The sequence below is a fragment of the Sapajus apella genome, unplaced genomic scaffold, assembly GCF_009761245.1.
Source record: "Sapajus apella isolate SASKATOON/1434 unplaced genomic scaffold, GSC_monkey_1.0 scaffold49, whole genome shotgun sequence".
Taxonomy (NCBI): Eukaryota; Metazoa; Chordata; class Mammalia; order Primates; family Cebidae; genus Sapajus; species Sapajus apella.
In genome coordinates, this window is record NW_022436989.1 from 13,219,111 (window position 1) to 13,240,619 (window position 21,509).

General features: G+C 46.4%; 1 protein-coding gene across 2 annotated transcripts in view; it reads right to left on the reverse strand.

Annotated features, from left to right (window-relative positions):
* Positions 1-536: 536 nt before the first annotated feature.
* Positions 537-21,509, reverse strand: part of SLC35F3 (solute carrier family 35 member F3) — a 351,050-nt gene continuing 330,077 nt past the window's right edge. Inside the window, exons 3-7 of one of the 2 annotated variants that reach the window (XM_032242318.1) lie at positions 15,838-16,057; positions 8,531-8,656; positions 6,347-6,539; positions 5,130-5,219; positions 537-2,032 (exon numbers count right to left, since the gene is read on the reverse strand). In XM_032242318.1, the coding sequence (XP_032098209.1) occupies positions 1,797-2,032; positions 5,130-5,219; positions 6,347-6,539; positions 8,531-8,656; positions 15,838-16,057 (865 nt within the window). In that variant the 3' untranslated portion in view covers positions 537-1,796. The remainder of the gene's footprint in view (positions 2,033-5,129; positions 5,220-6,346; positions 6,540-8,530; positions 8,657-15,837; positions 16,058-21,509) is intronic. The other variant, XM_032242317.1, reaches the window with a different exon arrangement.

The window sequence follows — 21,509 nt, forward strand, 5'->3', positions numbered from 1 at the left end:
CAGAGCAGCTGCTCGGAATAGCTACATTATGTTACTGAAGTGGATAAATCAAATTATCCAAAAAGCCAGCATTAGTTTAGGATCCCCAGGCAGGCAGGCGGCTATGGAGGCTGAGCTGGAAGACTGGGTAGATTTATGGACAGGGGCTCCCAGCTCTGGGTGGCTCCTAGGGACCAGTGTAAACTGAGCTGCGGAACTCCTTCGGAAGGGAAAGGGAGAAGAAAGTCACGTGTCGGGCTGAGCGGAGGGCAGGTGCCTGGAGGGAGAGGGAGGGGAACAGGGCGGAGGGAGGGGAGACGGTGCCCCAGGACTCAGAGCTTCTGTGAGGCTTTGGGGATCCTTCTGCATTTCGCTTTTGCAAAAGTGAGTTCTATTGATATTACAGTCTCCTTCCCTTGAGACAGATGGGCTGGCTTGCCTACCTGGAAGGTTCTTGGGGGCAAGTGCAGTTGAGAAAAAGCCAGAACGTGGGGAGGGCTGCTTCAGGACGGTCGCAGTGGGAAAGTAACAGAGTGGCCACCAAGACAGCACTGAACGCTTCTTTTTCAAATATTTTATTAATCCGTTTGGCCAAACAGGTAATGGAAACTGAGAATAATAATTTGCTAAAAAGTTCAGGTCATGAATGCCCCTTTCCCCCAGGAAACAAAAGACTCCATGGTTACAGAATGCACCATTGGGTTATGACAACATTTCAAAATAATGTTTCCATTTCATATGTAACAATGTAAACTTCAAAAATAGTAAACTCTAACCCCTGACCCTCTTTACAGATCTATCACAGATAGAATTTTCTGGCAGACCTAAATTGTGTAAGTAAACAGCCTGGTGCTTAAAAGTTTCATAAAAAGGTTTACAGATTTCAGTAGATAATTTTTCAGTCTTGGTCAGGAAGTAAAAGCAACCAGCAATCCCCCTCCTGCACAATGTACCTTATATGGGTATTGTACACCACGGGCCACACCCTATGCACTGGCCATGAGCTCTGTCATCTTTGTACACAGACACACACACACATATATATAGTTTTATTTGTTTCTAAAGATTTTTACATCTAAATTATAAGACGGCGCCAGTGACGTACCACGTCACTTTGCTTCACATAGGTAAAGACGAAAATTCTGTAGAAGGCACTGTGATTTCTCTTGCATGATCTTACACAGACTCGTGAGAGCAGGCCAGCTGGGGCTGGACTTATCTTGTCCTTCCTGGTACCTGGCACAGACCTGTCCTCTGACAGCTTTTGATGTTCATCATCCATTTCTGCCTCACCTCTTCACATCCCAGACATCCTTCCGTCCATCATCCATCCATCCATCCATCCATGCATCCATCCATCCATCCATCCAAATAAATTGACAGTTATCTTTTGGTTCATTGAAATTCCTTAAAATTAAGAGTACAGCTCTGGTATAAAACAAAATATAAGCTACCATAGCTGAAAAATAATCACAGTGTACAATGCCATGTTCGGTTGCTAAGATTCAAAACACTTGTCCTGGCTTATCAAGAACGTCAGCCATCCAAAACCATCTACGCAGGGATCTTTTAAACCCACTTTACATTCATTGGAAAAGCACTGAGAGGTTCTTCTTTTCTCTTTTATATTGAATCGGTACCCTTAAGTGGAAGGTCTGATGTGGAAAAGTGCAAGCAAATTGGACATGCCAATAAATACCATAGAACTTACCGCAGATGACCAAAACTGTACAGGTATGTACACCTTACCCAACTGAGGTTCCTCCCGGCAGGAATAGACCTCCCAGTCATTACCACCGAGTTCTAGAGGAGTGGTGTTAGCGGGCAAAGGAAGGGCGGGCTCTTCTGTTCTTGCTGTGAGGTCCTGAGCTCAGGTCAGCACCGCCCTCTGCAGGCTCCTCCTTCTTCCTCACTTTGAGGCGGGTGAGCAGCTTGATCAACCAGACATCCCACTCCTCTGGCAGGAGCAGGAGGAGGAAACCCAGGCCGATGATGATGATGGCGATGACCCGGACCCCATTGAAGACTATCTGACTAGTGTAGTGATCAACCACTGTGGGAGACAGAGCATGGGGGTTACTCAGCTGCAGGGCTCGGTGCACAGCCCCGGAGAGTGGGCAGGGCCTGGGGGCATCCCCCTCTGCCTGGCAGTGTTGTGGTCTTTCCTGGACCACAGGATCTTCCTCAGTATGATTTTGTTCCTGGTGGGCTGGGGTTACCTCTAGCAAATCACCCTTAACTTTATAAAACCTCTCTGGTATGAGGCCTTGCGCTTTTATGTCACCTCCCAAAACTGACTTGGTAGTTCAACCACTGATTTATGTGATTAAAAAAAGTGAATGAAGGGCAATTGAGGAGATGATAGATAGATAGATCAGACACACACACACACACACACACACACACACACACACACACACACTCTTGACCCTTGAATGACATGGGTTTGAATTGTACGGATCCACTTATATGTGGATTTTCTTCTGGCTCTGCCACACCAAGACAGCAAGACCGACATTTCCTCTCCCTTTTCCTCCTCAGCCTAGTCAATGTCAAGATGACAGTGAGGATGAAGACCTTTATGATGGCCCACTTCCACTCAAAGAGTAGCAAATACATTTTCTCTTTCTTATGATTTTCTTGATAACATTTTATTTTCTTTAGCTTTATTGTAAGAGTACCATATATAATACAAATAACACACACAATATATGTGAATCAATTGTTTTTTATCAGTAAGGATTCTGGTCAACAGTACCCCATTAGCAGTTAAGTTTTTGGGGAACTAAAAGTTATCTGTGGATTTTCAACTGTTCAGGGGTTGGGGCCCCCAATCTCTACATTGTTCAAGGGTCAACTGTATTTATTATTTATTTTTGAGGCAGGGTCTCACTGTATCATTCAAGCTGGAGTGCAGTGGTGCGATCATGGCTCACTGCAACTTTCGCTTCCCGGGCTCAAGCGATCCTCCCATCCAGCCTCCTGGGTAGCTGGGACTACAAGCACACGCCATCACACCCGGCTAATTTTTTTTTTTTTTTTTTGTAGAAACAGGGTTTTGTCATGTTGCTCAGGCTGGTCTAGAACTCCTGGGCTCAAGCGATCCTCCCACCATGGCCTCTCAAAATGCTGGGATTACAGGCATGAGCCCTTGTGCCCGGCCTGTATTTTAATTTTTAATATTGGTAAAACATTCTGTTAATTTAGCAGATAAGGACAGCCAACCAGCCAGTCACATGAGCAGATGTGAGGGAGAATCCAAAAGCTGGGCAATGACCCTGCTCTGATGAGTGAGCTATGCAGCAGGTTCCTCGGCTTCTCCCCTCCAATCAAGAGTGGCCTGGGATTCTTTCCTTGGACTCATCGTTAAACCTTTTACATTGCAGGTAATGAAAAATGATTCTAATTAATCTCTCAAACACCTGGCTATGTTCTACACTCAAAGTAAGTTTCTATATAAGACAACTGGAACATGCCTTCTGGAGACAGGAACACGGCGTGACTACAAATTAAAGATGCAAAGAATGTAGGGGGAGTGTGGTGACAAGTGACTTTTCAGAAGCCTGCAGTGTCTGGACCATTTTCCTTTTTTACCAGCTGTCCAGGAGCTCAGGTGCTTTCTGCATTTTGAACTGCTGTCTCATCAGTTATTGCATCTGGTTGTCATAACAACCAAGGTAGCAAGGGCAGGTATGACGTTTCATTTGCAGGGGAGACGAGCTAAGGCTCAGAGAGCGGATGAGTTGGGACCACAGACCTCCAGGCGGGCTGCGGTGGTGCTGGGCCCGAGCCCCGTCTCCTGATGCCTCCCCCAAGTCTGGTACACTGCTGCTGTGAGGCAGTCCTACCAGAGGAATCCGGGCCATGGTGGGGCAGAGAGGTCCAGTGCCTATGGAATGGGAGAGGTGGGAAACCAAGTCATGGGGAAAGGTTTGGGAAGTTGGGTTGCCGGCGGGCATATTCACCACCACACGGAACAGGATAAGGCAGGATAAGGGTTTGCCATTCCCTTGGGGCGGGGGCAATCTTTTAATGGCCTGGAAGCGGCAGGATTAGGGGGATGGCTTTGGAGGAAGCTGTGCCAGGGACAAAGGAGTGAGTGTTCTGTAGAGGACAGATTCACAGCCCTTGACTGGCTAAGAGAAGGATGCCTAGGGAGGTCAGGTGTGAGGCCAGGAGGTTCTGGGAAGAAAATCCAAAATTTCTATCTGTGTGAGCCAGGAAAATGAAGGCAGCAAGGGGCAGGTGAAGACAAGCATCTGAAAGAGCTGTCAACTGTGTGCCTTGGCAATGAGTCCCCAGGGGAAAACAAAGGACAGTCCCCAGTTCCTGGGGACAGGGCGTTCTCTCCCTGTCTTCCCGGAGGTAGGGGAAAATCACCCTCACGCTTCTTCAACCTGTCGGCATGTTTCTATGTCATGCCTTGAGCAAATTTTCTCCCCAGAAAGTTACCTGCAAAAGTTAATGTTTTTTTCCTGCCACATAATTTCCTACATTTCTTAATAATACTGATGACATTCAGCTCTGCTCCCCATACCTGTCAGAATTGAGATGCCTTTAGACTTTCTGTATCTTGAGGTGGCATGCGAAAACCAGCCCATTATGGGGAAAATATTGCATATATAATTAATATCAACATTTCACCTAAATGCTTTTTTTTTTGCAGATGATTAAACATGCATTCTATAGGAGGCACAGCAAGAATATATGTGAGTATGTATATGAGAGTATGTGTGTGTATGTGTGAGTGCATGTATGCATGAGTGTGTGTATATGAGTGTGTATGTATGCATGTGTGTGTATGTATGCATGAGTGTGTGTATGTATGCATGAGTGTATGTATGTATGTATGCATGAGTGTGTATGTATGCATGAGTGTATGTGTGTGTATGTATGCATGAGTGTGTGTGTGTATGCATGAGTGTATATGTGTATGTATACATGAGTGTGTATGTATGCATGAGTGTGTGTATGTATGCATGAGTGTATGTGTGTGTGTATGTATGCATGAGTGTGTGTGTGTGTATTATGCATGAGTGTGTATATGTGTGTGAGCGTGTGTGTATGTATGCATGAGTGTGTGTTTGTGTGTGAGTAGGTGACTGAGTGTGTGTGCTTATGTGCAGATATAGAAAGCCAAATAGGTTTACCTGCATTCACAGGTACACTGAGGACGATTCCAAGAGACATCAGAGTGGGATATGTGACAGCGATTCCAAAATTTAATACAATATTGAATGCTGAAATAAAGAATGGAAAAAACGGATGTTATTCACAACTGCTGTGTACTTTACCTCCCTGCTGACCTGTCTGACCCGGGTTTTCCTAATGAGGCTGGAGTTGCAGGAGTTACAATGACCGTTTGCTCTGATTCAGGGAGCTCAGAGTTCCTCTGGGAGCTCCAGGACTTGGGATCAGGAGCAGACACTCCGAGTACTCAGCCCCTCTGTCCCCTGAGTTTTGAAGAAGGGAAATAAGTTTGGAAATGGTAACCACTGAAAGGTGACTGGGACTATCTTACCAGCTTTGCTTTTCTCTGTTGCTGACAATGCTTCTGGGGTAACTGCATGAACAAGAGCTCTGGGATTTTTTTTTTTTTTTTTTTTTTTTTTAGGCAGGCTCTTGTACTATCGCCCAGGCTGGAGTGCAGTGCACAGTGGTGCAATCATAGCTCACTGCAGCCTCAGCCCTTCTGCTCAAGTGATCCTCCCACCTCAGCCTCCTGGGTAGCTGGGACTACAGGTGCACACTGCTGCACCTTGCTAATTTTTAAATGTTTATTGGAGATGAGGTCTCATCATGTTTCCCAGGCTGGTCTAGAATTCCTGGGCTCAAGCGATCCTCCCGCCTCGGCCACCCAAGTGCTGGGATTACAGCCATGAGCCACTGTGCCTGGCTGGGATATGTGTTTTTGGATGGAAACTAGATAAGTCACCTCCTTGGTTGCATTTCTGCTTACTTCTAGACTTACATCAAGTAATGGAGACAGTGATGACATTGATAATAGTGATAATTGATAGTATTTATTGAACAGTGACACTTAGCAGGCAGTGTTCGGGAGCTCTGCAGGTATTAATTTTCCAACTTTTTGCTGTGCTTAGTAGGTAACATGCAACACACTGGGCTACTCGTTCACTGTTCAGAGCAGCCGTGACCACTCTGACTACTACATTGACTCTGGTTCTGGAATTCAAATCCAATGTCATCATTTCAAAGACTACTCTGTGAAACAGAAAGATCTTGAAAACCAGTGAGAACTAAAGAATAGCCATGAGGTCTGTGTTCATCCTTCAGGGAACATGTTTGCTAAGGGTCCTGCATTGGTGATTGCTTTCTGGGGATTCTGGACAGGGCGGTCACCACTTACTCAATAAGAGAACTGAAAATCCACAAAGGTTTCCCCATGGAATGTCATCGAAAGAGCTCCAGTATTCCACTTTGGTAAAGTAGAGGATGATAGGAATGCAGGTGATGAAGAGGATGTTAAACACACCCAAGATGGACAAAAATAAGGCGGCTTCTCCAAACTTAGCACTGCCCAGGAGGAGCTTGAACAGAACCTGTAGGAGAAAGTAGAGGAGGATGAGGTGAAGGCTCACCTCAGACCCCAGCGCGATGTAAGTGAAGCAGAGTTCACTCCACACGCTGGGGTTGCACTGCTGGATGGAAACCAGATTCCAGTGAATACCATGGGATTTGACCTGTGTTCAGCTGCACACATATTCAAATCTCAGTGACATGGCAGCAGAGAGCTGCTGTTCGGCTATCCATAAAGGATCATTAGGAGTCATGGGTTTTCACTCTAGGTTTGATTTGTCTGTGTTGTGTTGACACCGCATCACTCAAAAACATCTGCCAGGATTACGCATCCTCTCAGAGACCCCTAGGAGGGATCCTCAACTCTGCGTAAGCAGGTCAAACACCATTGCTCCCAAGAAAGAGTGCTCAGGCTGCAAATGTATTTTCTGTACATCAAGGGTGGAGGGATTTTGCTCATTCCACCATGTACATTCCAGAAATGGCATGGGTTTTAGTGGAATGCACCAAACTTTTGTTTTTTTTGCACCTGTTCTTGTTTGCACATCATTTCAGGTGCTTGGAAGGTGGGGAGGAGAGGGCGAATGTGATGGGAGTGGCCCGGAGCTGAACTGGGAGATGCAGATGGTCTGGGCAGCTCCTGTGTTGAGCGAGCTGTGGTCTAATTTGACTCTCTGCATTGTGGTTCCTCTTACTTTTCCTGCTTTCTCCTTGTTCAGCCATTTCCCAACTCATTCATGTATTTCCTGGCAAATGTGCAGGAAGTATGGAAGGGGAAATAAATGGCTTTCAGCCTTTCATCTAGGAGTCCCCGTGGACAAGTTGCAGGTGGTAGAGGACTGGGAGACAGCAATCTGAATCAGAATACTGTGTTCATTGTTGATTGTGTTTCTCCGTGTTTTTTGCTCCGCATTAGGCCACAGCTGTTTGAGTCTAGAGGAGTGTATGTAGCCTTCTAATATTTTCTACATTTGCACAGTTGCTAGAGTGTCTGAGTGGTGCTAGATTATCACATCTCCTCAGTGAGAGGTGTTCAGAGAAAGAAAAGGACGTGTGTGTCTTCCTCTGTGGGAGGTGAGGGCAGGGAGGCGATGAAGAATAAGGCTGAGTATTTCACTTTCCCAAAACCAGAACACATGGTACTCACAGAGCTGGGAAAAAAAGTCTTTTCTTATGACTCTCTTCAGTACTTAATTCTATCAGTCCTACTGCCTGGATCCACAAAGGATGACAAGTCTCCAAGCTAAAATCTCATTTCTCGTTCAATCTTCTTGGTCATTTCTCCAACTTGGAGTCCTGAAAATATTTGTATTCTCTACTATGGGTCTTAGGAGGAAGAGAGAGGAGGAGAAGGGAAGTGAGGGGGAAGAGCTGCCAGGAGGCTTGATCAAGCAGGGGGTGAACAGAGAAAGGGACTTGAGTGTGGCAATAAAAATTTGTTTCCTCCAGACCTGAAGTTGGGAAGTGCTTTCCAATGGTTCTGAACATTTCATCAAAATATTTTATAATCGCAATATTGTAGCTGTTGCACTTTTATTTATTTAGCCTTCCAGCCAGTACTTGAAATGCATATGGATTCATAGTGAGCAGTGGTGGCTGCAGAAACTGTGTGGGCAAAGATTTACATGACAAAGCTGAGCCAGATATTCAAGTCTTCCCGCCTTATAGGGTGGCAAATTATCTGAGCAAACACTGAGCTTGTTTGCTGCCAATAATGAAGACAGGAATCTGACTCTGCTGATGGGCACCGCTCATTTTACCTCAGATGCTGCAACAATGTGGCTACAGATAGAAAGGCCCAGAGAGCCAAAACCAAGAGCAGGGGCACACCTCCCACTTGCCCTCAGCTGAAGTCTCTGCCTGTTGCACAGTTGACTTCAGCTATCTAGGCCTGCCTGTCTTGAAGCACGAGCATCATCAGAAGCTCTTGAAAAGAAAAGGACCAAGCATCTAGAGCCGGCTGTGCTGGCAGAGGAGAGCCAAGCCAGCCGAGAAAGTTCACTCCCGTGCGTACCTTGTAGAGTGCAGACATGGATGCTGAGGCCACCACCAGTGCGATGCCAATGACGGAGTGGCTGTGGAAGCCATCAGCGTAGGTCATCATCACAATGCCAGCAATGGCGAGGATGGCGGCCACAATCTGGACAGATGGAAGAAAATGCTAGTCAGGGAAGTCGGGATGGAGCCAGAGGGACCACGTGAGCGCCAGATGTGCGTGCGGTTCAGCCATGTGAGGGGAAAGTGGCATCTCCTGCTTCTTCCTCCTTGGGGGCGCAACAGGCAAAGGCTGACTCCTGTCTACAATTTTGCTGCTGCTTAGAGAGGGCACTTAGCAAAGCTTGGCTTGACTAAAGAGCTGAGACTGCTGTCAGCCAGGAATGGATGGCATGGGGTTGGCCAGTAACTGATTCTTGGGAGCCTGAGAAGGAGGCGGTCGTAGTTGCAGTGGCAGGTTATCTGGTCATGACAAGGCCTGGTGGAGAATCCCTGGGCAGCCCCTGGAAATGACCTGCGTTATCTCCCAGCCTTCTGAAAGTCCCCCCTGTGACCATGCTTTTATGTGTTTCATGTCTCAACAGAAAAGCCACCATGAGGACAGCACAACTTGTCCCGTTTTCTACCCCAGCAGTGAGGCCTGCCAGAATGCTACCTGGCAATCAAGGCTACAAACAGTGACCTAACCCAGGAGGTGCAGTTCCTTTCACACATGGCCGTAGCCCCTCCACCCCACCCACCAAGGCTCCCCTCAATCCTGTTATTGTCCTGATACTGACTGCTCAGATGGGCCGGAGGCTTCATGGACATGTACACATTACTCTTGTGCAAAGTGAAATTGCCAGAGTGAATAGGAGCTAAAACATCTGGGACAATATTCCTCAAAGGAAAAAATGCACCGGCAGACCGAATCAATACAAAGGACTGATCCAAGGTAGCCATGAAGCTGCAGGAATGTCACCGGATGGGAGGTGGAGAGGGGGTTGCTGTCAGTAGAACAAATGTGTGCAGAAGTTTCCACTCCTGGATTTACTGAGAATTTTATCCCTCTTATGAATCATTCAAAATCAACTTCAGCTATCTAAAACAATATCAGATAACTAAGGTTAACTGCGTGGTCGTAGGAGACATGTTTCTATGTATTTTCTCATTTTACCCTCACAGTAGATATGGTCATTCACCTCATTTTACAGACATGAAAACCTAGGCTCACAGAGGTTAAGTAACTTGCCCAAAGCCACACAGCTGGTATGTGGAAGAGCAGAGACAGATTTCAGGTTTGCCTGATTGTAAAGCTGGTGCTTACATATATAAACAGGAATGTATGATTCACCTAGGAAGTACCGCCAACCTACTGTTAGATTTGAATTGAAGTTGCCTTGGTAGTTTAAACATAAGATGTTTAGGTTAGCAAAACATAATGTGGCTTAATCTCACACAGTGTGTCTGAGTTACATACTTCTCTTAGCGTACAATGTTTCTATACAAGGCTGTATCCATCCCTAACACAGAGCCATGGAGAGAGCAGGTGTTTATCCAGTACGAGAGGACTGCCTGGCCCAATCTGTCTGAGTGTTCTCTCCGGTACAGGAATTCACTTGCAGTCAGCCACACTGTTCTGCATCACATATATGCCTATATTTCATATTCAAATGTTACATGTACTGGGTAGAAGTGTTCATTAAGAGAAACGCAGACAGCAAGACCATAAGGGGATTTTTCCCACAAGAAATTTAAAAAGGGAAAAGTGAGGAAGCAGGGGGCAAAGGGCTGGTTTCTGCTCCAGAGGACACATAATTGAAGGGTGCTGCCAGGAACACGCCCACCCGGCCAGGCGTCGGAGGACTCCCAGTGAAAAGACGCAAGGAAGGAATGGAGAGAAGAAAATGGCCCAATTCCAGATGCTTGGTGCATCTCCCTTTAGAGATACTTTTTTTTTTTTTTTTTTGAGACAGAGTCTTGCTCTGTTGCCCAGGCTAGAGTGCAATGGTGTGATCTCAGCTCACTGCAACCTCTGCCTCTGGGGTTCAAACGATTCTCCTGCCTCAGCCTCTCGAGTAGCTGGGACTAAAGGCACATGCCACCATGCCCAGCTAATATTTGTATTTTTGTGCAGATGGGGTTTCACCATGTTGGCCAGGCTGGTCTCAAACTCCTGACCTCAGGTGATCCGCCACCTTGGCCTTCCAAAGTGCTGGGACTATAGGTGTGAGCCACCGCGCCCGGCCTGGAGCTACCTTTTACTGAGCTTTTCCAGGCTTACGGCTGAAGTTGGAGGAACTGAAGGACAGTGAGGGGTTATTTTTTTCTGAAGACTTGCAGGGCAGATTTCCAACCTCTTCTTCTCTTCTCTATTGATTAAATAATAAACAGCTGAAAGCTTCTGCCTGGGCTACACTGTGTGGCTAAGCTGGGGGAAGGGACAAGGGAGTAGGAAATGAGAGCACGGTTGGCCATTTACCTTTTGGTCTGCCGAGGAGACAAACATCAGAGGAGCCTGTGCCACCCCACCAGTCCATCCTGACAGGCCGGGCGGGGGACTCTGAGCTCCTCCTCCACCTCCTGGCCTTCTCCCGGGGGTCCCACCCACAAGGCACAGTGTTGACACCCCTGGCTGTGGGCCTCCCACTCTCTGGATGTCAGCAGCCCTGCCAGGACCGGACCCATGTGCTGGGATGTGTACTGGGGCTCCTACCTCACTCTCAATACCCCGCGGAGTACAGCAGGGTTGGAACATGCCCTTTGCCTTTGGGAGCAGAGCCCAAGAGTCCTTCCTGATGCCTGGAATTACTGTGAAGTTTCCAGTTCTATCTTTGAAAAGTATGTGCATATGTGACATTTGACACCCTGACACATCTGAGTTTCTGGGTTTTTATGCGACAATATTTTCCTGCCCATTTCCTGCACTAAAGCAAATTCTCCAGGAAGGCCAGTCAAGTCCGCCCCATGGTTCCATGTGCTCCACGCACACCTTCTCCCTGCTGTGTCCCCTGGGGGGATGCTGAGGGTGGGTGTGGAATCATGACAACGGAGCTTCCCTCACCCCCCCACCCATGCCTCTCCTTCCTTACGCTTTCCCGATCCTCATTGCTCCTCACGGAACAATTCTAAAACAAAGACTGACAGGTCACAGTGGCCCAAGCCCAAGATGGGTAAGAGCCACCACCTCTGCTTTGCCAGGGGAACAATTAGCTAGAGGTGAGGAAGGAACACAGGCTGGGGGCTGCTGCTTGGCGTCTTCATGTCCTCACCCAGCATGGTGACCCACTGTCATAACCTGCCCGGCTGCCAGTGCTCCGGATCCGGGTCCCACACACCTAGACCCGAGTCACTGACATGTCACTCATCTCCATGATGGTTCTGCTCCTGCTCCCTGTGGGGAGGGAAGGGGAAGGCGAGGAAACCCTTGAGCCATAAAGAGAAGAGAGGAGGGTTGGTGTTGCCCTAGGTGAAGTCTAGTCACCATTCAGACTAGGGCTTCTCCTGCTTGGTCTTGCTAAAATGTGGCAAGGCCTGGTGCAGTGGTTCATACCTGTAATCCCAGTGCTTTGGGAGGCTGAGGCGGGCAGATAACTTTGGGCCCAGGATTTCGAGACTGGGCAACATAGTGAGACCCCGTCCCTGCAAAAAATTAGCCAGGTGTGGTCGTGTACACCTGTGGTGCCAGCTACTCAGGAGGCTGAGGTGAAAGGATCACTTGAGCCCAGGAGGTTAAGGCTGCAATGAGCTGGGACAACACCACTGCAGTCTAGCCTGGGCGACAGAGTGAGATCCTGTCTCTGCAAAAAAACAAAACAAACAAAAAAACCAAAAACAACAACAACAACAACACATGGCAGGCTGCATGTTCGCTGCTCAACATAACCCCATGTGGAAGCTTTTTATATTTGCACAGCTTGGGTCAATTTTACACATGGGAAAATGGGCTGATTTTTAAACATCCTTCCCCCAATTCTTTCCCTCACAGCTCCTGGACTGCTCTCATTGACTCAAGTAATACTGGAGTTTGGAGGGAAGGGAGGGATCCTCTAGTCCATGCCTTCTGTGTGCGAGAGCAGAAGGTGGCCTGGGCTATGAGCTCCACCACTGCCCGTTCTCTGTGTCTTCCCCATACTTGGCTCAGGTTGCAGAGGGCAGCCTCCCGTGTAGAGGGGAGTCCGGGCCAGACACACAGGTATGTTCGGGGATGGATTGCCCCTTTTGAAACATGGCCAACATTTTGATTATTGGAAACATCAGCTGGAATCTGACGGAGATGGGAACTGATCTTGGAAAAAGGTCCACGATCCCCAGGAATGTGCCACTGGGGCTTGAGGACCCTGTGGATGACCTCTCAGCTCACCTCCCGGCTCCTTCCTACGTCTCTCCTGGTTTGAAGGCCCTCACTGTGATGGGTGGTCCTGAGAAGCCGTGAACAGTCAGCGAATCTCACCTCCCACTTCCCTTGACATGGAGGCTCGGGGTGGTCTCACTCAGTCTGACCGCAGCTGGTGGGCAGGGTACACCCGGGGCTCTGCTGCTCTCACCCTACTCCCGCTTTTGCCACATTAAACTGCCTCTCTAAATCTTCATCCACCAACAAGAGAATTGGGCTGATCCATCAACCCCGTCTAATTGAGAAGGAATAAGAAGAATAACAACATTGAGAAGAGACACCATTTATTGAGTTTTACGTGGGAGGCATGCATCATTTTATTCTCACAACTGTTTTCTAAGATGAGTAGTAATATTCTGTCCATTGAACAAAGGCTCAGAGACACTTACTAGTTTTCTCAAGGTCCAACAGCTTATAAGAGTGGAGCCAAGATCTGTGACCTCGTCACTTGACTCTAGCCTGGGAAACCTCCATTGCTGAGCTAGAATCCTGACGTGGAGAGCCAGGGCACATATAGAAAGCACACCTAAGCAGAGAGTCAAACGGTGACACGAGACCAGCTTAACTCCTTCCAAACAGACACCCCAACAGCTTCTCACCCTCCTGTACTATATGTGGTGAGGAATCTCCCCGGCATGATAAGATAAGTTTGCTTCTTTCTGGAGCTGTGCACCTGACCTACACCTATGGATGTTTTCCAGGAGCTGCAGCCCTTGCGGTTTGAGTAACTGCCTTAATAACACAAGTCTCCTGAGCAGACAATTCCAAAAACATAAGGCTGGGCCTTCATCATGGTTTTGATGCCTGCTTGACTCCCAAGCTCATACGCTCAGCCCTCCAGGATGGAGGACCATGTTAATTCTCTTCAGTCCTTGGAAATTACCCAGTGGAAAGTGCTAGGCTACCCAGCCATCTGAGTGAAGTCTGAGTGGTCCCATGTATCAGTTAGATATTATCTTGGAACTAAATCTCCATCTGTTCATCAAGGAGAATCTTTCAGTCCCTTTGGCATGTGGCAATGTCTCATGGATTTTGCTAGCTCTCTGAACCCCTGAAGAAGAGAAGAGGGAGCTCCAACACAACCTGCAGCAGGAAGCTCTTAGATGCACTTCTAAGAGGAAGAGTGATTATTAGAGAGACCCACAACTGCACAGTGCTTTGCAAGTTACAAAATGCCATCAGTGCCATCACCGACACTGGCTCCTGGGACCCTCATTCAGTGTCAGTCTAGTGCCAGAGTCCTTCAACACAAAACTTTGCGCATTACACAGTGATCAGCAATAGACCAAACCAATCAGGTGGCCAGCATGGCCAGAATGTGCCATATTCTGAGGATGTTTGTTGGGTGGGGGTTGGGTGGGGGTCTTATCTGTGTATAGCAATAAAGACCTGGAAGCACTATATTGCTTTCTATGAATTTAGGAGTATTTTTCAAGTTTTTCACACCTCCTTAACCTCAAAAAAAAAAAAAAAAAAAAAAGGGTTTCTTCTGCTACATGCAGAATTAACCTTGAAGCTTCTCTTCCCAGGAACAGGGTCTCATCTGGAATTTTCTTGGGACATCTGAGTCATGCCAAAAATTTCCACAAATTCTTCTGGCTCTTTACATCAAAATAAAGTCAGGAAGGGCCTGAGTGGGTGGCAGGAAGGCCCAGACATTCAAGTTTTCAGCAGCAAATCAGGCCGGCTGCTGGGTGGCTGTGAGAGGGACTTGCATTTCTTGCAGAGATGCATCAGATCATTTATTTGCTGAAAGCTTTTCTGGTGGCACAGAGAGTGAGTTTTTATTCCAAAATTAACAGTAAGCGTCAAAACAAATTTTCCCCCTACTGCAAGCTAAAAATACAACTCACAGTTGACTCATGTCCCCACTGCTGTTTGGGTAACTTAGGTGGGTGTGAATGCACCCTTAGGGTGATGTCATTGTTCCCAGGACAGTGAGGGAAGGACGGAAGTAGAGGGCCCTGCACCGGTAGCTAGCAGGGTTTGCTTTCATGGGACTGCCCGTCAAACCAGCTGTTAGCTTTGTGGCTGAAGGGGAAAGCCGTACACTTGAACTACAAGAGAACCCGGGGCCTGGCCAAATGCTCTGGCACTGGTTTGTGGCAAGGTGATGACGGGGCAGTAGCAGCTCCTGGCCACCAGAGGGAGCCTGTTAGAAGTCACTAGGGTTCTGCCTTGTGCTAAACGTCACCTGTTTCTTTCATTGGGGGGAATCTCTCTATATTCAGCTGATATTTGATAGTGCATGTGTCCTATTTCATACAGGTGTTATGAAACCTGACGAGCTAACTTTGACTAGCATTTAATGTGATGAATGAGTCCTCCATTGTAAAATGAGAGGTAATTCAAGGGATATAATTTCACTCCCCCTTTGTCATTGGTTGGAAGGAAGTGAAGCTGACCCTTCACAGATGGGGCTTAGCATGAGTGTGTCTGGCTCACTCTGGCTGTGTACACACGGCCCAGGCAAAGGGCCAAGACTGCATGCATGCATGGATGCCGAAGGAGCCTTCAGGCTTCATGCACATCCTCACCCGAGAGTGGCAGTGTTAGCAGAAAGCTCCAGGCTGCAGAGCACGGTCATGCCATGCACTGCAGCCGGGAAAGCTGCCCACGAGAGACGGGGTGGTGAGCACGCAGAGAGCAGAGCACATCGCCATTCCCAGACTGGGTCCCCGACTGGCACACACTTTAGGGAATGCTTATTGAAATGCTTGAAATGAAAGGTGCTTTAATGAATGCTTGTCTAGTATGGTTTGCAAGCAAGAAGGTTGGCAAGGCACACCAAGAACCGGGCCCTCTGCTGGGCTCCTTTTCTGCTGCAAATCAGAAGGAAAGTGGTCAGCAGCTTATGCTCATGGTCCAGCACATGGAGCTAAGCAAGCCGATGGGCAGGTTTTGGTTGACATGACTGAGTGAGGGAGGAAGACAGATAATAAAGAACTTACCCTCACTCCCATGAATCTGTCCCTGAGAACGATCCATGAGAGCAAGAACACAAAAGCTTTGTTGCAGCAGAACAACACGGAGACATCCGTAGTGTTTATTTTCTTTATTGCATGTAAGTACAGGTAGTTTGTGAGTGTCCAAAGAACACCAAAGGGTGCTGCCTTGGTAAAAAACACCTTCAAAGTCAAGCCATTGTCTCCAAAAAATCGACAGCATTCCCTAAAACAAGGAAAGAGAGGCATTGTTATTATTTTCCTGGGTTCAGACAGACCATTTATTTCCTCTACCAAGTTTTTCTTTACGCAAATATAGGAAGGGGCGGGGCTTTAAAATTTATTATTTTTAATAAACATCTTTCTATTAAAGCTCTTCAATCTATTGCTTTAGTCCACTGAAACAAATGGTGCACAGTGATCTGAGTCACAGATTCTTCCTTCTGTTCATGTTATGTTTGGAATTTATGGTTCTAGACAGAAGGTAATGTTGGAGTTACCTGACCCAAAGGCCTATGTACGTATGGTGATTGACTGAGGGATTTTGTCACTTGCTGAGTAAGAGAAGGGGGTCACTACACCTATTTTTGGGGGGTTGTGGGGGAAGCCTGGTAATGGAAGAGGTTTGATACAGGTTTGTCTAATCTTTTGGCTGTTTGGGGCCACATATAAACTACACTAATACTAATGATAGCTGATGAGCTAAGAAAAGAAATTTCAAAAAAAATTCTCATCATGTTTTAAGAAAGTTTACAAATTTGTGTTGGGCCTCATTCAAAGCCATCCCAGGCCACATGCGGCCTGCGGGACAGTTGGACAAGCTTGCTCTAAGAGGACACATTGAAACATATCTTTAAAAATATTACCCTGAATTGGAATTATCTTTGTGATCAGGCAGGGGCAGCCACTTCTTGGGCATATCTCATGCATTTTGGCTATAATATGAATAGTGCTAACTCTTGACGTATCTTCTCCCTGAGGTCATTTTTAGGGCACTGATTCCACCATGTGGAAGTCCTACTGCTCCAAGAGACTATCTAGCACAGGAAGAATAAGCAGATCCAAAGTTTCAGGGTCTAAAGCGGGAAGGAGATGAGGAAACATCTGTAGAAGAAAGTCTTCTGATGCCATTCTAGAGTCTGGGGGAAAGACCACAGGTATTTCAAGAAATGCTTAAGAAAAATAAAGCCAGTCTTCCACATGCAGAAGAAGGAAGTAGAGGAGACCGTGGGGCTCAGGTGTGGAGAGGCCACTGAGAAGGCTTGTCTACGGCTGCCTGTTTCCTTGACTGTCGGGGAGTGAAGATCATTGCTGGGCTGGGCCCGATGAGCCAGGCAAGGAGTTGGATGAGTGAGGACGCACTGCTCCATGGAAGTCCCTGTCCAGGCTCATGGACATGGCACAGCACTGCCACAGCTGGGGATGGCCTTCCAGCCAGGAAGGGAGTCAGTCTGCTAGTGATCTAGAAATAGACTCAGTCCCAAATGAACTGTCACGAGAGCAAAAGAAAAGACAGCTCTAGAATAAACCAAATGTGCTAGGTTGAGGGAATAGCTCTGGTCTGTGCCACTTAGTGTGAAAATGCAGAGATAAAGGAGGAAAATTAAAAACAAGAGTCCAGGGGGATTGGGTAAGATTTTAGATTTTAAATTTAATTTTACTGTATTTTTTCCTATCAATCTAGAAGGAAATCTGCCTTTGTTCATGACTCAGCTATGGGATGTCCATAGAAGGAACAAGAAAACTCCTTAGAGAAAGGCATGAGAGCCCGGGATACTGAGAGAGGAGAAACACACTTACCATTTTGTAGAGGCGGGTGCAGTTTGGCCACCACTCTCTGCACACAGAGTCCTATGCTGCTTCCGAACAAACCGGGACCAGGTAAAGCGTTCATGTCACTATATTTATCACGAAACTGATTCAGCCGAATTGATTCCATTTTGGCCTTATATAGCTGCAACCCTCATCTAAACGAGAGGCTGATATTTCTGTTTGCCATGGAATTCTCATACCGTATTCCAGCTATATTTGCTATGGGATTTCCCAAGCTCCTGTGTGCAGAACAGTCTCAGTTCCCGCAGGGACAGTGACCATGAATGATGGCTTCCTTTATGTGTGTGATTATGGTGGCTACAAAGTGATGGTCCATTGAATATGACCAAAATAAAATACAAATATTCTTTCCTGCCATTAATGCCAACCTATCTCCGCTATACTTAGAGGTTTCCCTTTCTAAGAGAAAAACATCGTGCAAGTAGAATTTCCAAGTTCCACCTGGCTCACGGTCATGAAAAATCATTCCTGTTCTGGAAAGGACATCTGAGGCTAAGTGGACAACCTGCTTCCTCTCTGAAAATCCATATTTGATTCCTCCCAAGCCTGACGATTGTAGGTGGGATGGAGAAGGGAGGGAGGGTGCATACATGGCTTGGTATTAAGCCAAGTTGATGGCACAAGTTGCGGGAAATGGGGAGGGAGTAGGGATCCCATACTGGAGATGAAAGAGGTGAGACTTCTAGACCTCAGCAGAGTCCTGGTGGCCCTTTAAGGCCTCACGGCCAGGAGATCACAACTTAGGTTGGTGGATCTTGGTTCTAATTAGACCAAGACAATTGGCCCCCAGGGCTGGTGAGCCTCGTGATATTTCGAGACCAAAGATTACGCACTAATCTTCAGTGCTAAGAGATTTGGGCACAGTCTTTGATCTTAAAACAGTAAATATTGGCCAGGCATGGTGGTTCATACCTGTAATCCCAGCGTTTTGAGAGGCCAAAGCTGATGGATCACCTCAGGTCAGGAGTTTGGAACCAGCCTGGCCAACATGGTGAAACCCCATATCTACTAAAAATACAAAAATTAGCCAGGCATGGTGGCAAGTGTTTGTAATCCTAGCTACTTGGGAGGCTGAGGCAGGAGAATCCCTCGAACCCGGGAGGCGGAGGTTGTAGTGAGCCGAGATCGCACCACTGCCTTCCAGCCTGGGCAACAAGAGCAAAACTCCATCTCAAAAAACCAAACCAAACGAAAACAAAAAATACAGTACAATATCTCAGGATCTGGCTGGCCCACGTATGCCCTTGATTGCAAGGGAACCCAAGACAGATGATGAACATGAATCCATTTCTGCCAGAGACCTCCCTCTTCTTGGTAAACAAATGGAGCGCAGTCAACACTCTGTTGACTGACTCCCACATAACTGACTGGACAGTCTAATGCCCTTCATTCCTTCTGTTCACTGATGCTGCTGGCAGGCTAAAGACGGGAGGGTGGCAGGTTACTTCCAGCACACTCAAGCCCTTCTGTTCCTATTGATTGAGTCACATATGAAGATTTAGCTGAACTTTTTTTTTTTTTTAGTTTAAAAAGCTTTTAAACTAATATGAATTATTTCTTTTATAATTTCCCTCACTTCAGTTTTTCTATCTAGTTTTTTTTTTTTTTTTTTTCTATTTCAGTTTTTCTGCTGCTTCTTTTAGTTTGATATTGGACCCTTTGGTTTGATATTCCAATTTTCTTTTTCCCTTCCCTCTTTCTCTAACTTATTTTATGGGAGATTATCTTGACTTTAGATTCCAACTCTTCTATTACATTTTAAATATTGGTATCCTACATTTAATATTCAAGAGCAGTCTCTGCTCATGAGAAAATTATGGTGTAATTGAGGAGATAACACTTTTCCTTCAATATAAGGCAATGCAAGCCTAACATATTCACACATGAGATAGATGGTGTGGAATATAATGAAGCTATGAAATTACTGTCGAGTTAAGAGTCAGGCTGACTGGATACGTCCTCATAAAATGTGGGATTTGAGCAGAATCTTGAAGGGCTAAAGGATAGGTGGGATTTACATAAGTGTGTGTGTGGGGTGCGGGAGAGATCATATCCTTATAGAGATAAGAGAAGACAGTGTATCTATGAAACAAAAACAAGTGGCTATTAAAAAGGAAATAATCTTAGAAATTAAATATATGATATAATTTAAAATTTAAAATTAATAGGCACTTTGGGAGGCCAAGGCGGGTGGATCACTTGAGGTCAGGAGTTTGAGACCAGCCTGGCCATCATGGTGAAACCCTGCCTCTACTAAAAAGAATACAAAAATTAGCCACGTGTGGTGGTGCACACCTGTAGTCTTAGCTACCTGGAGGCTGAGGCACAAAAATCGCTTGAATCTTGGAGGAGGAGGTTGCAGTGAGCCAAGATTGTGCCACTGTACTCCAGTCTTGGCGACAGAGCAAGACTCCATCTCAAAAAAAAAATTAATAAAACGTTGAAATATAAAGTCAAAATAATCTCCCATAAAATGAGAGAGAGAGGAAGAAAGAAAGGAAGGATAAAATTAGAAGATTAAACCAGAAAGTCCAATATCAAACTAAAAGAAGCTCCAGAAAGAGCAAACAGAAAAAAACGAAGTGGAGGAAATTACAAAATAAATCACTCAAGACAGTTTCTCAGAACGGAAAGGCACGAATCTTCATAATGGAAGGGGCCACCAAGTACCAACAACATGAATAAAGAAAGAACCACAACAAGGCACCTACTTGTAAAATAAAGGGATAACGGGAAGACCTAAAATCACCCAAGAGAAACAAAACAAGCAAGGTCGAGGGACAGGAAATTATAATTGCACCAGGCACCACCAAAACAATCATGGCACAATGCATGAACATTTCTGAAGGAAAATTTTTTTCCAGCCAGAATTCTACCACCAGTCAATTATCAATCAAAGGTGGAGGTGGACTGAAGACATTTTCAGTCATGCAGTCCTCGACAGCGGTGTCTCCCAAGCCACTGGATGACAGTCTGCACCAAAGCGAGGGTGTAGACCAAGCAGGAGAAAGACGTGCAGCTGGAAGCAGGCCAGTTCCACATGGGCAAGAGAGAAAGTGGGTCCCGGCATCAGCAGCACGCTCTGCTGCAGACCAGGAACCGCAGAAGGCTCCTGGAGGAAATTCTCCAGTGAAGTCTTGTGATTAAGCAAGAACAGGGAAAACAGTGATAGGCTTTTGAGGTGGCAGAGTATTTAGGGGAAAAAAATAGCAATCAGTACATGGAAATCAAGATGAATGAGACAAAAGAGGGAAATATTGTTGGCAGGAGAAATGATGGGTTTTTCACAAAAGGAGGTGGCGTCAGTGAACAACGTTATGTGTGCTTATGATAATGCAAACACTATTAACCAAAAATTGGGATACCATTATGTTGAGGGTAGGGAAGAAAGGGTGGGGTGAGATAGAAATCAGAGGATGTCTATATTTAAGAAACACTGAGATAAGAATTTAATTTAGCTAAATTGGGGTAAATACCAGGGAAAAGCATCCACAAGAACTGAGGGTGGCTGAGAGTAGGCAGATGTGGAGCTGGAAGAAGTTGCTCCTTTTTACCACAATTCTTTTACTACTATTTTGCTTTTCCAAAGTATGTGCATGCATTAAATTGCCAAAATTAAGTTGATGAAAAACTCATAAGAGAGAGGTAAGTTTCTGTGGTTGAAGCGGAAACATGGGCACTCAGACAGCTTTGGGGGTGCAGTCTGAAAACCACAAAGAGAAAGAGAAGCCCTGCAATTAACAGTGAAGGATGCCATAGCTCAGACAGGCGAAAAGAGCCGCGCAAGTTCAAACAGATGCCAGCAGCGGAGCCAAACCTGCAGCCCGGGCTTGTTCCTTAGTGCA